Raw genomic sequence first — 14,659 nt, 5'->3', positions numbered from 1 at the left:
TGACGCGGCTCGTATATCTTGATATCATCGTACTTGATCGTAGTAACAGATAACACAGCATGTTTATTATACTCCACAATATATAAAACTTAAGGCAATTTTATAAAATTTAAGATTATTTTTAAAGATTTTGTTGTTGTTTTATTTACCTTTTTATTTTCCATTTCGTATAAACAGATATACATTTTACAAACTAACAAACATAACTCATATTGTATTGATTATCAGAATAAACAAAGGATACACGTTGGAAAAAAAACTTTATAGAGTATACGTAAACGTCTAGAGATTGATAAATTTGCTTAAAACATTTATAAATATGTTTTCATTTATGAAAAAATAAACAAAAACAAAAACAAACAAAAAAACACAAGCACGTTTCAAAGTAGAAAGTGTACATAAAAAAATAATAGATATAAGATTTTTAATGTCTTAAAGTGCAAGTTTTACGAGGTAAGAAAAAATGTAACAGCACTCTTTCCTCGTGCTATAATCTGTTATCAAATAAAATACCGATCATTGTAAAAAAATTGTTACATACATATGAACGAAAACATAATTCACTTTAAGCATAATGTTACATATTTATTTGGTAAAAGAAAAAAATTTTATGAACTTTAACAAAAAAAAAATATTAGAATTCGTAAATAGTTGAAAATAATGTCTGATGTCCGCAATCTATATAATAACGTTCATATATGAGAACGTATATATGTTCTCTCATTTAATCATGCATAAGCTTTTAAAACATATTTTTTTCTTTCAGGTACCATGCTGATTTTAATCATAACGGGAAGCAACCGTGTGTCCACATGGCGGCAGTGTGAAGATAAACGTCGTGTTGATTTTCTTCCGAATTCTGCATTAAAGCATGTATTCAAAGTTTTCCATTGTAATGATATCCATCGAAGTTCAAATCATAAGTGTTTTCCTCTTTCATTGCATTAATTTTACTGTTCCAAACCAGCGATACCCCTGATTCAACAGATTTCTGAAATACAAAAATAGTTTGTGAAAACAGATTTCATATAGTGTGGTTTCAGTCTTTAAGTGATATAGAAATAAAAAATGCTAAAATAGATATTTCTATGTCAGACAATTTTGTTTTCGTTTCTAACAGTATGGCAACGAAGATCAACTTTTCTCTCTACTCAATTTTACAATGTAATTACGTTTTCTTTTTTTTATCGCTAAGTTTTTATATATTCATATCCAGACGGGCATTCTATCGAACCAGCCTTCCTGGATAACTAACTGGCAATTACCAGTTAATCTGCAACTGACCGACTATTTTTCCTCATGATTTCCGTATCTGATTCTTTTCCCTGGGATCGAATCCGTGCTCTCTCTACTGAGCTAAGCGGTTGAACATGTTCTATGACATAACGGGCGGACGTGTTTAATGTCATACCGGGCGGACACACGTTCCATGTCATACGTACTTGCACAGACGTTGTAAATAACTGTACAAATAAATATTAATCGGGTATTTGAGGAGTGGGGAGGGTCATAAATGACAAATCAAGCAAGCTTATTGTCATTTTGAGCTTCTTATCAATTTGAGATACCGTTATAAAGTTCTGTTATCTATTTTTTGTGCCCCCACGTTAGTGGCGTACATTTAGATTTACCCTTGTCCGTCCGTCTGTCTATCCGTCCTTCCGTCCGTCCGTTCACTTTTGTGTCGCACGTAACTCAAAAAGTATTTGACCTAGAGTCATGAAACTTTACAGAAATGTTGATCAGCATGTGTAGTTGTGCACCTGGGTATTTTTGTCTGGATAATTTTAGTATTTTCAGAGTTATTGCCCTTGACTTAGTAAAATTTTGCAATTTTCAACTTGTGTCGCATGTTACTCAAAAAGTATTTGACCTACAGTCATGAAACTTTACAGGAATGTTGATCAGCATGTGTAGTTGTGCACCTTGGTATTTTCGTGTGGATATTTTTAGTATTTTCAGAGTTATTGCCCTTGACCTAGTAAAATTTTGCAATTTTCAACTTGTGTCACACGCAACTCAAAAAGTATTTGACCTAGAGTCATGAAACTTTTCAGGAATGTTGCTCAGAATGTGTAGTTGTGCACCTGTGTATTTTCGTGTGGATATTTTTAGTATTTTTAGAGTTATTGCCCTTGACTTAGTAAAATTTTGCAATTTTCAACATGTATCACACGTAACTAAAAAGTATTTGACCTAGAATCATGTTACTTTACAGGAATATTGATCAGCAAATGCAGTTGTGCACCAGGTATTTTCGTCTGGATTTATTTACTATTTTTAGAGTTATTGCCCTTCACTAAGATTTTTTTTGCAATTTTCAACTTGTGTCCCAAGTTACTCAAAAAGGATTTGACATAGTCATTAAACCTTATGGGCAGGTTGCTCATTATATTTAGATTTGCACCTGGGGTTTCGCTTGTGGATTTATCCAGTATTTGTAGAGTTATTTCCCTTGACTTGGTGAAAAGATTGACATAACAGTGGCGCCGTGGGGGCACCCGTGTCCTATGGACACATTTCTAGTTTTATTAATTTACATTATTCTTATAATAAAAGATAATTGGATCGTTTTTTCTCATGAAGGTCATTGGTCACTGTTTCATGAAGACTTAGTAACATATGGTTAAGGCCTTCAATATGATATTTTTAAATACTATCGTCAATAAGTACAAGTATGTAAATTTTATTAATTGATGTATCTTTTAATAAGCGCGAAAACATAAACTTATATCATTAATCATTATTCTTTATACATCAGGCAGAAATAAAAGAAAAACTATGCTCTTTCCTTAACAATTATGTTCACGTGCCTAAATTTAACTTTGATTCTGCATCATTTTTTAATAATATGAAAAAAACAACAATTTCAATGTTTTAAACAGCTGCAATAAAACTTGCAAATAAACACTAAAAAATCATATTATATCCTTGTATATCTGGTGTATAATAAAAACAAGTTTGTACCTCAAAAGTTGGCTTTGGTACTTGATTCTTAGGAATTACGTTCCATAAAGCTACCAAACCAACGGCAGCTGTGACGGCGATCACTGCACTCACTAAGACGGAGACAAGAATGGTCGTAGAGACACCTTGGTCATCTACAATAAATGGCGTAAACATATCTTCTGAATTATATCTATATACTATATCAATTATGATGCTTAAACCATTTTGTAAGAGATTTCATACTTAAAATACCATAATTTATTTCATCTTTCATTTGCACACGATCAATTGAGAGAAATACCTACAATACAAACACAAAAAAGAAGGTTCTTTATTTTGTGGAAATCTTCAAAATAATTCATTGAACATGTAATGTAATGAAATATTCCATGTCGTAAATATTTCACTTATCAAGGTACATGTATCAAACAACATTAATTTTTGTTCGTAATAAAAATGTAATACCTGTTTTAATACAAGATACTGTCTCCCACATCCCGTTTGATTGACATAATATATTCTGTTTTTTACTTCCATATCCTTCATCACAAACAACTTTGGCTGATGAACCGTATGTTGTAACCGTATCAGTCAAAAGTAAGAAAAATCCATGAAGAATAATTTGGGGATTTCCGCAATCTGAAAGTAAACATTAATTCTAATGCTTATGGAACTTATGTCGTTTTGGAAGCAGTTTTTCCAAAGATGATCCGATTATATGCGACAAGCCAATTAACAGAAATACCAAAACAAATTAAACAACTATATAACCAAGCTCCAAGATGATTTCTTTATATCTACCCGATTGTATTTTACACAATACGAGGATTCTCGACTGATTTTTAGCAATCTCTATACCACTAGTAGTAGCAGTACAATTTTAATCCGATAACTTTTGTATAGGAAGTCGTAGCGATGCCAAGCTGAGAAGTCCAAAGTGACAACTCTTGTTGTCGAGCCGAAGTTGTCTCAGATTGCCTAATTGTGCTTACATTTACACTAGGCATCAAGGTATACTTTTTTTTAGTGTTAACTTTATCTGATATCTCAAGCTCAACTTCGTGCCGAAGATCTGAGTTAAATGTATGTGTATTAATTCGGGTCGCGGCCAATTATGTAGAACTATAATTTCAACAATTAGGTAAATATCCTGTTACTTTTCCCTTTTTGCGATAGTACTCCAGAGTACAATAGCTAGCAACAGCAGAGATATAACTTTTCAAGCTATTTATCTAAACAGTCAATTTTGTTAAAAATACTTAAAATTTTACCATTTAAGTTTTCAATTCTTAATTTCGCAATTTCATACACGCATAACTCTTAATTTCAATATTTAATATTATGTATCAAGCTATATATGTTTAATTAGACATTTACAAACAGTATGTCAGTTACAAAATACAGTAACCTATTATCCTGCATGTCACGTTTTCCCACTGTCCAGATGGAAGGCACGATATTGAGATCCTGGAAGCAATGTATCCCACACTACACGACACCACAGCCGTATCTCCAACTAGTGTTGCACCGATATGTGAAGTTGTTGCATTTCCATTTTCAACAGTGATTGGACCACAATCTATCATTTAATGACAGTATGTATTTATAATTATAATATTTTTGCGTTATAATAAGTAAAGGTCAAGTAATAACACTATGACTGATACTGGGAAATAAGTAAAATGACTAGAATATCTTTATATATACAAAAAATGAAAACAAGTGCCGGGAAAAAGTCACATATAATAAAACAAAAAACACAGTCCATGAGTTAACTTATTACGAACAAAGGAGACAATACTGAACTGAGAAGTCAATAGAAGTCAATAGAAAATATTTTCCGTAACCTACACATGTTTAAAAGGACGAATTAACAAAAGATTTAAATTATTAAAACAAAAAAGAAACAAAAACACAAAAAGCTAAAGAACAACAACAAAAAACAACAACAACAATTAATTATCATTTGCAAACGAGTGAGACTAAAAGGTGATGAAGCACCTCACTTAATTTGTTTTGTCTTGTTTTGGGTTTTACGTCACATCGACACAGTATAGGTCGTATCGCGACGTTCCAGCTTTACTGGTGATGGAGTACCTAGCTTAATACCGAACTCCGGTATATACCGGACAAGGCGCTTGAATTAATAAATGCTATAATCTCCCCCTTTTCACCCGCAAAAATGCACCCTTACATGTCTAATCAGTCTGTTCACGACAATTTATATAGAATAATGAATGAAAAATATAAGAATCGGCGAATAAAAACGATTCATGATTTCCGCAAGCGGTTAGAGGAACTGCTCCAATTCTGTAATGAGTTATATCAATACCCTTGCAAACTACATGATGCATGCACTAAATCACATGATCCAGACAGTGCGATTACTTAAAAATTTGTCATGTATCATCAATTAAATAGTAATGAAAAATAAATCATGTCACAGAATCTTTTGTACCTCTGATACCGCATGTTGGAAGTGTTGACCAGTTTCCGTCATCCTCACATGTTACAGTTGAACTTCCATTGAGTTTAAACCCATCAATGCAGGATATAATAGCCGTTTCATTGAATGTTGTGCCATTTGGTGTGTCGGCGATTGTCCCATTTGCAACAGTGGGCATTAAACAGTCTTGAATAAAAAAAGATAATGCACGCATATAGTTGTATATTTCAAAATGATATGATTGACTTGATTTCGACCATGAAGAGGAATGATAATTGTATTTAATGAATATCTCTAATTTGCATAAATCGAAATGCAACATATACCTACTGAAGTTAATTATTTCAACTAAGCTTAAAGTATTTGGAAGACTGCATTCGGGAACACGATTGCGTACGAAACTCAAAAGGGAAAGCATGGTATTTGAATTCTAGAGGTTGCTGGTTTAATCTTCGGGCAAGGCGAATTCTACTCGGTCATTGAGTCTAACAGTCATGACATTGAGCCGCGCCATGACGAAACAAACATAATGGGTTTGCGACCAGCATGGATTCAGATGCTGTTCAGGATGTCAGGATCCATGTTTTTCGCGTACATACTCCATAACAAGTAAAGAAACTGATACATGGATCCTGACCAGACTGCGTGAGATATGTAGTCAGTCGCTTGTAGAGAAATTGGTAACTACCAGTAAGTTGTCCAAGATAGTCGATAAGTTGGACCGGACGCCGCAGAAATAAAACCAAACATGTGCTAAAATCGGCAGTAAAGCTAACTAACAAATACAAACCAAGCAAGCTTCCAATTATCAGTATTCAAAAGTATATTAATTTGTTAAGATGTTAGATACAAGCCTGTTGCTTATCGCTTTCATATTTCCTAGTTTCTGTCTAATGGCTAACTAATCCTTTAAGCACGTCTTTCAGAATTTCTTTTTTTTCGTTTTGCATTATAATTAGAGAATTCATTATGCATACCGACAACAGTACATACTACAGCGGGTGCATTCCACCCGGTCATTGTACATATGGCTACATCTTGACCAGAAATGACATAACCAGCGTCACATGACTGGTTGGCTGTTTGACCAAATGTTGTCCCCGACAAAGCAGTAAACTGGCCGTTTACAATAGTAAGATTTCCACAATCTGAAAACATGCCAATGAGTGTGATAACATTTTTCTACATGCGTACGACACATGTTATGATTTTTTTCAGACTTTATACCGTATCACCAAAAACGTTTTACTTAAAAACAAAATTGTAATATAACATATGACAATATCGTAGTTGTTTTTGTATGCAAAGTTGCTTACAACTTATTCTTAATAAAGAATTTACTTTAGTTCGGCGTACAAATTGCCCTGTACTTCGTCTCCGGTTTGTTATATGTGTATAGAGTCATTCGTGATCAACACATAAATATTTCAGGTGCAATGGTTTGAAAACAGCTCTAGCCACTGCATGGGAAAGTCTGCATGTTACACTTTCTTTGTTATCAAATTTTAAAGTTTTGCAGTTTTCAACTTCTTCTTTTATTTCATTGCACTTGAGGGATCTCCCTTTCTTCCCATCTCGAATGCCAACATTTATGTGTCTATTTGTATAAAAGTATTCACAAAAAGTAAATAGCACGAAGTATTTACCAAAAGGTACGCAATTGGCATTATCACTCCAGCTTCCATTAGCCGTGCAAGAAATAGATGGACTTCCGGTTATGACATATCCAGTGGCGCATGTAATTCCCAGCACAGTACCATATATAAAGTCTGTGTCATTTGTAGAACCAAAAGCCGGTGAAGGATTTCCACAATCTGTTGCAAAAAGGACAATATTGAAAGTTCATATACTTAGGAAATTATGATGAAATAAACTAACAAACAAAATAATACTAAACACATTTAAATCAATGACATAATAACTAAATAACAATAAGTTAAACTTAAAATATGTTATTATAAAATCTAGCAAATTCAGGTAAAATCATTGAGAGACAATAATAACACGCAAATATATAAAAAAAGTATACATTTGTACCAATATTTAACTCTAACTAAAAATATTTTTACTCGTAAAGAACCTGTTGCATAAAATGGAGAAAAACAAAATAACTAAAGCCGGGTCTAATGTTTCTCATTATTGTAAAATATATAAAATAATATTGATTAATATAATGTATCAATCATAAACACTGTTTTTTTCTATTTTATTTCAAATTTAACACATACTAGTATATGTATTTTGGTCATATCTGGGCGATCGATCCACCTAATCCGGGTTTCCTGGTGACTAAGCAGTAATTGCCCATTTCCTCGTAAGTGACAATCCGACTGCTAATACTTAGCAACAGGAGATTTCTTAATACGCGGAGAAATAAGTCAATGTCTGATATATATTTGTTGCCTCAGAAAAATTACACTGCACCCGAGGAACGAACCATCGAAAGCATTAATTTAGTGTTTCCTCTGATCCATTCCCCAAAATAGTATTATTTTATCAAATGCCTACCAACAATGGTACAAACTGCAGCAGTTGCGTTCCATTCTCCTGACTTTGTGCACATAACCGTATCCTCGCCAGAAAATGTGTAACCTGTATTACATGTCTGTATGGCTGTCTGTCCAAATGTCGTTCCTGACACCGCTGTAAACTGTCCATTGACGACAGTAAGATTTCCACAGTCTGTAAGAAAATGAAAAAATGTAGATACATATATTTTTAGTATCTACCTATCATGGACTTATGCTTCATCAATAATTAATATTGCAAAGGAGGAAATAACAAGTAGAGGCAGCATGCATCAAGTTTCAAGCCATGTTCAAGAGACAGAAGTCTACACTATGTCAGATGAAACTGATAAAACATAATGTCTTACTCGCAAGACTTTCATTCGCTCTGATTTTGTCTGTCAGACTTATAGAGGTTATGTAATAATTCGTTATTAACAAAATCAAATGAAAAGCTACAGAACAAATTTATTGTTAGAAAATTGTGGGTATGTTAATGAAAATAGAATACGACATTTCAAAGTGTTTCATATTTCCGTTCATAACTCTGCACCCAACCCAGTATGTTCAGCCAACGAACGGTTTCGGTCAATATTAATTACAATTACTGGGATACATGCATTATCAATGAAATACCTACCCACAATCGTACAAACAGCAACAGTAGAGTTCCATACTCCTGACTCTGTACACGTTATAAACTGCTCGCCAGAAATAGTATAACCGGTGTTACAAGTCTGTGTAGCTGTTTGTCCAAATGTTGTTCCTGATGGAGTTGAGAACTGCCCATTGACGACTGTTAGATTTCCACAATCTGCAAGCAGTTGTGAATCAAACCTTTATTCTTCTTATGATATACATGTATACCATAAGTGTAATTCTTATTATCTCATTTATTGACAAATCTTGATCATCGATAATGATACTGGTTTTGTTTTATAACATAATAAAAAAAGAGGACTAGAAGTATTTTTTCAAACGGGATATACTTATCCTGCTAACAGCAAACGCATCTGGCTGTCCTTTGGTGTTTAAGCGAATCATGAAAACAAAACTGCAAAAGAATGTTTTTTTCCCTTTCAATTCAAATATCTGCAAATAGCACTGTATATGTAAAACTTGGTTTTTGACATTTCAAGATTTGCTTAGGAGATCTTATTCTTAACATATAAGCAGACTTCTTAAGGTGGTTTAATGTCAAATCAAGAGTAAATGGTGAGTGTTCAGGCAGAATTAAATAACTTTACCTTTATCATAATTGTTTTCAATTTAAAAATAGACGTCGCCTAAGTAATCATTTACCCACTTGATCGGTTGATCCACATAAATGCCAAAAAATATTCTACGCAAAAGACAAGCAATGTTCAGTTTATTAAAATAGTGAGGCAGTCTTTTATAGTTAATGCAGTTTTTATATTTTATTCTAAACATTCGTGTTTATAAATTATTGTTCCACTGCCACTAAAATAGTCAATCTTTTGAAATATACAACTAATTTTTCTCAGTTTGACAGCGGAAATATGAGCATAATGTCAGATTAATATATAATGTTTTGAAATATCGGATGAAAAGGATACCACAAACCAATATTTTATTAGCAACGACTTAAATGATTATTGAATATTGTCCCAAGTATTTAGTATTTTCAAATATATATGCGTATTATATCCCAAATAGTTTGATTCAAGACGCACTTATAAACATAGTTCACTGTTAAAGTCATTGTTGTCCGTATTGATTACTTAATTTAGTACTGTTGACAAATAAATACCTACCAACAATTGTACATGTTGCAGCGGTTCCGTTCCACTTGCCCGATTCTGTACACGTGACCGTCTCCTCGCCAGAAAAGATATAACCAGTATCACATGTCTGTGTGGCTGTCTGTCCAAATGTCGTTCCGGACATAGCTGTAAACTGCCCATTTACGACAGTAAGATTCCCACAGTCTGAACACATTATAAAAACAAAGAAAATAAGATATTTTAAATAACCTTTCATCCTCTATTTCTAATAATCAATATGATTAATATACGCCGATTTATATACAATAATGAATGACAAATGTAGGAATTGGCGAAGAAAAACGATATTTTACTACTTTGAGATGATGATTTCTGCAAGCGGTTAGAAATACTGCTCCAACACTGTATTGAGGTGAATCAATTCCTTTGCAAACTACAACATGCACTAAATCACATGATCCAGACAGTGCGGTTACTGACAAAGTTGTCATGTTTCATCAATTAAATAATAAAAAATTATGTCACAGAATTTTTTGTACCTCTGATATCGCATGTTGGAAGTGTTGACCAGTTCCCGTCATCCTCACATGTTACAGATGAGCTTCCATTGAGGTTAAACCCATCAATGCAGGATATAAAAGCCGTTTCATTGAATGTTGTGCCATTTGGAGTGTCGGCGATTGTCCCATTTGCGACACTGGGCATTAAACAGTCTTGAATGAAAATATATTTTTTCATGCATTAATCATATTTAAAGAATGTAGTTACATATTTCAAAATTATACCATCGAATTGATTTCGATCATGAAGAGGATTGAAAATTAATTTTAATGAATATTTCCAATTTCCTTAAATCGAAATGAATCGAAATGTAAAATATATTATTTCGAATAAGCTTAAAGTATTTGAAAGACTGCTTTTAGAAATACAGTATTTTCAAATGTGAAGCTCAATAGGGAAAACATCGCTTTTTTACTCTAAGGGTTGATGGTTTGATCTTCGGACGATTCGAACTTTCCTCAGACATCGAGTCTAACGGTCATTTGTTTCTCAATCATGATAAAAAATATAATCAGTCACTTGTGAAGAAATTGGTTATACCGGTAAGTTGTCCATGAGGACCGAACGTCGCAAAAATATAACCAAACATGTGTTAACATCGACAACAAAAGCCAACCAACAAAAGCAAACGAAACCAGCTTCCAATTATCAGTGTTCAAAAGTATATTTGTTAAGATGTTAAATACAAGCTATTGCTTATCGCTGCCATATTCCCTAGTTTCTTTCTAATGGCTTAACTATCCTTTAAGCATGTCTTTCAGAATTTCGTTTTTTTTGTTTTGCATTATAATTAGAGAATTCTATCTATACATACCGACAATAGTACATGTCACAGCGGGTGCATTCCATCCGGTCATTGTACATATGACTAAATCTTGACCAGAAATGACATAACCGGTGTCACATGACTGGTTGGCTGTTTGACCAAATGTTGACCCCGACAAAGCAGTAAACTGACCGTTTACGACAGTAAGATTTCCACAATCTGAAAACATACCAGTGAATGTGAAAATCTTGTTCTACATGTGTGGAATTATTTTCCAGACTCAATGTAGAATCAATAAAAAACTTCATACTTCAAAACCAAATTGTAATATAACATATGACAATACCGGTTTTTTGTATGCAAACTTGCTAACAACTAAAAAAGAATATACTTTAGCGTAAAAGCTGCGCTGTACTTCATCTCTGATGTTTTATATGTGTTAAGAGTCATTTTGAATAACGCTTTAAATACTTAAAGTGCCATGGTTTGAAAACTGCTATTGCCGCTGCAAGGATACATAAGATAGTGTGCATGTTGCACTAGTTTTCGTTATTAAATTTTTAAGTTTTGCGATTTTCAACTACTTCTTTTATTTCATTGCACTTGAGGGATCTCCCTTTCTTCCCATCTCGAATGTCAACATTAATGTGTCTATTTGTTATAAAAGTATTCACAAAAAGTAAATAGCACGAAGTATTTACCAAAAGGTACACAGTAGGGAATATCACTCCAGTTTCCATTAGCCATGCAAGAAATAGATGAACTTCCAGTTATGACATATCCAGTTGCGCATGTAATTCCCAGCACAGTACCATATTTAAAGTCCGTGTCATTTGTAGAACCAAAAGCCGGTGTAGGATTTTCACAATCTGTTGCAAAAAGGACAATATTGAAAGTTTATATACTAAGGTAATTATGATAAAATAAACTAACTAACAAAATAATACTACACGCATTTAAATTATGTAAACTTAACAACCATAAGTAAACTTAAAATATATTATCATAATATCTAGCAGATCAATGTAACATATTGGGAGACAATAATAAAACGCAAATATATGAAAATGTATACCATGTATAACTCTAACTAAAAATAGTTTTACCCGTAAAGGACCTGTAGCATAAAATAGAGAAAAACAGAATCACTAAAGCCCATTATCTTTTAAGGGATCTAAAGCTTCGCATTATTGTAAAATATATAAAATTGATTTATATAATGTATCAATCATAAACACTGTTTTTTTCTATTTTTACTCCGAATTTAACACATACTAGTATATGTTATCAATTACCCATTTGATCGGTTGATCCACATAAATGCCTATAAATATTCTAAGCAAAAGACAAGCAATGTTCAGTTTATTAAAATAGTGGGGCAGTCTTTTTTAGTTAATGCAGTTTTTATATTCTAAACATACGTGTTTATTAATTATTGTTCCCTTGCCAATAAAATAGGCAATCTTTTGAAATATACAACTAATTTTTCTCAGTTTGACAGTGAAAATATGAGCATAATGTCAGTTTAATTAATAACGTTTTGAAATATCGGATGAAAAGGATACCACGAACAAATATTTTATTAGCACCGACTTAAATGATTATTGAATATTTTTCCAAGTATTTAGTATTTTCAAATATGAATGCGTATTATATCACAAATATGGTTTGATTCAAGACTCCTTTATAAACAAAGCTCAATATTAAAGTCATTGTTGCCCGTATTTATAACTTAACTTAGTACTATTGACGATTAAATACCTACCGACAATTGTACATGTTGCAGCGGTTCCGTTCCATTTGCCCGATTCTGTACACGTGACCGTCTCCTCGCCAGAAAAGATATAACCAGTATCACATGTCTGTGTGGCTGTCTGTCCAAATGTCGTTCCAGACACCGCTGTAAACTGCCCATTTACGACAGTAAGATTCCCACAGTCTGAACACATTATCAAAAACAAAGAAAAGAAGATATTTTAAATAATCTTTTAACCTCTATTTTTAATAATCTATATGTAAAGAAGAAATTATCCGTAAAACAAACATGCAGAAAAATCGTCTTATTTACGACAGTAATTTTTCGAAGTCTGACAGTCAAAAATGTGTAATTTTTTTTCTTGTTTTAGAACTGAGGCAGCTAACAGAAACATTCCCTGACCGACAGAATACAAATAAGCTATTGCCAAGTTTATTTGATTTAACACTGAAATAAACATCTATCCAATCTAATTTAGTTTTAAATTCATGTTGTTTATAACTAACTCCATGCACAAGACCCATTATTTTGAAACGATGTGCTCATTCTTTTCCATTTCAATGTTCTCTGACATGCAATAATTAAGTATAAAAGCACCGACAATGAATATGGTGTCATGAAAAAAACGGAAATATTTGTTACTTGTCTCATTATTAACATTAAAAAGTCCATTGCCTACCAACTAAGGTGCAAACTGCGGCAGCTGCGTCCCATTCTCCTGACTCTGTACATGTGACCGTCTCTTCGCCGGCAAAAGTGAAACCAATATTGCATGCTTGAGTTGCCGTTCGACCAAATGTTGTCCCTGACTCAGCACTGAACGTTCCATTAATAACAGTAAGATTTCCACAGTCTGAAAAGAATCGCTACATATTAACGACATCATAAAAATAAACAGCAATTTTCTTGATAAATCTTTACGAGTTTAAAGTAAAATTTAAACTTCCACTTATGTTATATCCAGCATCGCAGGTAACTCCTATAACGGTGCCATTATACGTGAAGTCTGTGTCATTTACAGATGCAAACGCGGGTGTTGGGTCTCCACAATCTGTGTTATAAATGGAAAAACCTACCACATGTAAGTACCGATTAATTTATTACTTCTTATTTAGTCCAATATTAGATACATGCGCGTCATAAAAACTGTATAATCCATAATTAGTATACATAAGATATATCACAGTAAATCAAATTAAATTGCGTTGACTCCAGAGAATTATCACAAAATGAAAACACGAGAATATAAAAATATATACATGTATGTATATCTTTTTCTACTTCAAAAGGCACTTAAGGCGGATATTGTTATCATCCGGCAAATGCTTTACATATGATATTGAAAAAAGTACGATAATAATTGACAGTATTAAACGAGATAAAGAATTGTATTGAAACGCTCAATACTATCAAATGTATCTTATGTATACATATTAAATGTATCGTTTTGATTTTATTGTTATAGTTGTTTAAAAGAAAAAAACAGCATGATTTATCTATCTCATATTTTACAGACCAATATTATGTATCCCCTTATCTGCTGAAATGTTGTTATAAATTTGCCAAGATTTGAAAGTGAAACAGTCTACTTAAAGTTTAGAGGATTTCAATATAAAAAACAAAAATGAAGCTATTAACCGTATTTGGTAAGCTCTTTGATTAGACTATGTGCATGCATACAGGTTTTATACTGGTAATATAACATTCGGGTACAAAAAATGGTAAAAGATAAGATCAATTATTAATTTACCAACGATGGTGCAAACTGCGGCAGAAGCGTTCCATTCTCCTGTTTCTGTACATTTAACGGTCTCTGCGCCGGAAAAAGTATAGCCAATATTACATGTCTGGGTGGCTTCTTGGCCATACGTCGTTCCTGATGGGGCATCAAAACTTCCGTCTACGACAGTAAGATTTCCACAGTCTGAA

The 14,659-nt window shown here is 33.0% G+C and overlaps 1 protein-coding gene across 1 annotated transcript in view; it reads right to left on the bottom strand.

Moving 5' to 3' along the window:
• Positions 1 to 311: 311 nt before the first annotated feature.
• The window catches only part of LOC132715863 (sushi, von Willebrand factor type A, EGF and pentraxin domain-containing protein 1-like), a 47,049-nt gene continuing 32,701 nt past the window's right edge, over positions 312 to 14,659 (bottom strand). Inside the window, exons 21-36 of the mRNA XM_060698958.1 lie at positions 14,481 to 14,654; positions 13,410 to 13,583; positions 12,740 to 12,913; positions 11,676 to 11,843; positions 11,023 to 11,193; positions 10,187 to 10,360; positions 9,678 to 9,851; positions 8,543 to 8,716; positions 7,904 to 8,077; positions 7,042 to 7,209; positions 6,373 to 6,543; positions 5,408 to 5,581; positions 4,358 to 4,528; positions 3,415 to 3,588; positions 2,968 to 3,101; positions 312 to 991 (exon numbers count right to left, since the gene is read on the bottom strand). Of these exons, the coding sequence (XP_060554941.1) occupies positions 878 to 991; positions 2,968 to 3,101; positions 3,415 to 3,588; positions 4,358 to 4,528; positions 5,408 to 5,581; positions 6,373 to 6,543; positions 7,042 to 7,209; positions 7,904 to 8,077; positions 8,543 to 8,716; positions 9,678 to 9,851; positions 10,187 to 10,360; positions 11,023 to 11,193; positions 11,676 to 11,843; positions 12,740 to 12,913; positions 13,410 to 13,583; positions 14,481 to 14,654 (2,663 nt within the window). The 3' untranslated portion in view covers positions 312 to 877. The remainder of the gene's footprint in view (positions 992 to 2,967; positions 3,102 to 3,414; positions 3,589 to 4,357; positions 4,529 to 5,407; positions 5,582 to 6,372; positions 6,544 to 7,041; positions 7,210 to 7,903; positions 8,078 to 8,542; positions 8,717 to 9,677; positions 9,852 to 10,186; positions 10,361 to 11,022; positions 11,194 to 11,675; positions 11,844 to 12,739; positions 12,914 to 13,409; positions 13,584 to 14,480; positions 14,655 to 14,659) is intronic.

The sequence above is a fragment of the Ruditapes philippinarum genome, unplaced genomic scaffold, assembly GCF_026571515.1.
Source record: "Ruditapes philippinarum isolate M1 unplaced genomic scaffold, ASM2657151v2 ctg3667_1_1_1_1, whole genome shotgun sequence".
Lineage (NCBI taxonomy): Eukaryota > Metazoa > Mollusca > Bivalvia > Venerida > Veneridae > Ruditapes > Ruditapes philippinarum.
The sequence above is the reverse complement of the archived record's forward strand: the minus strand, read 5'-3'. Positions and strand labels throughout refer to the sequence as shown.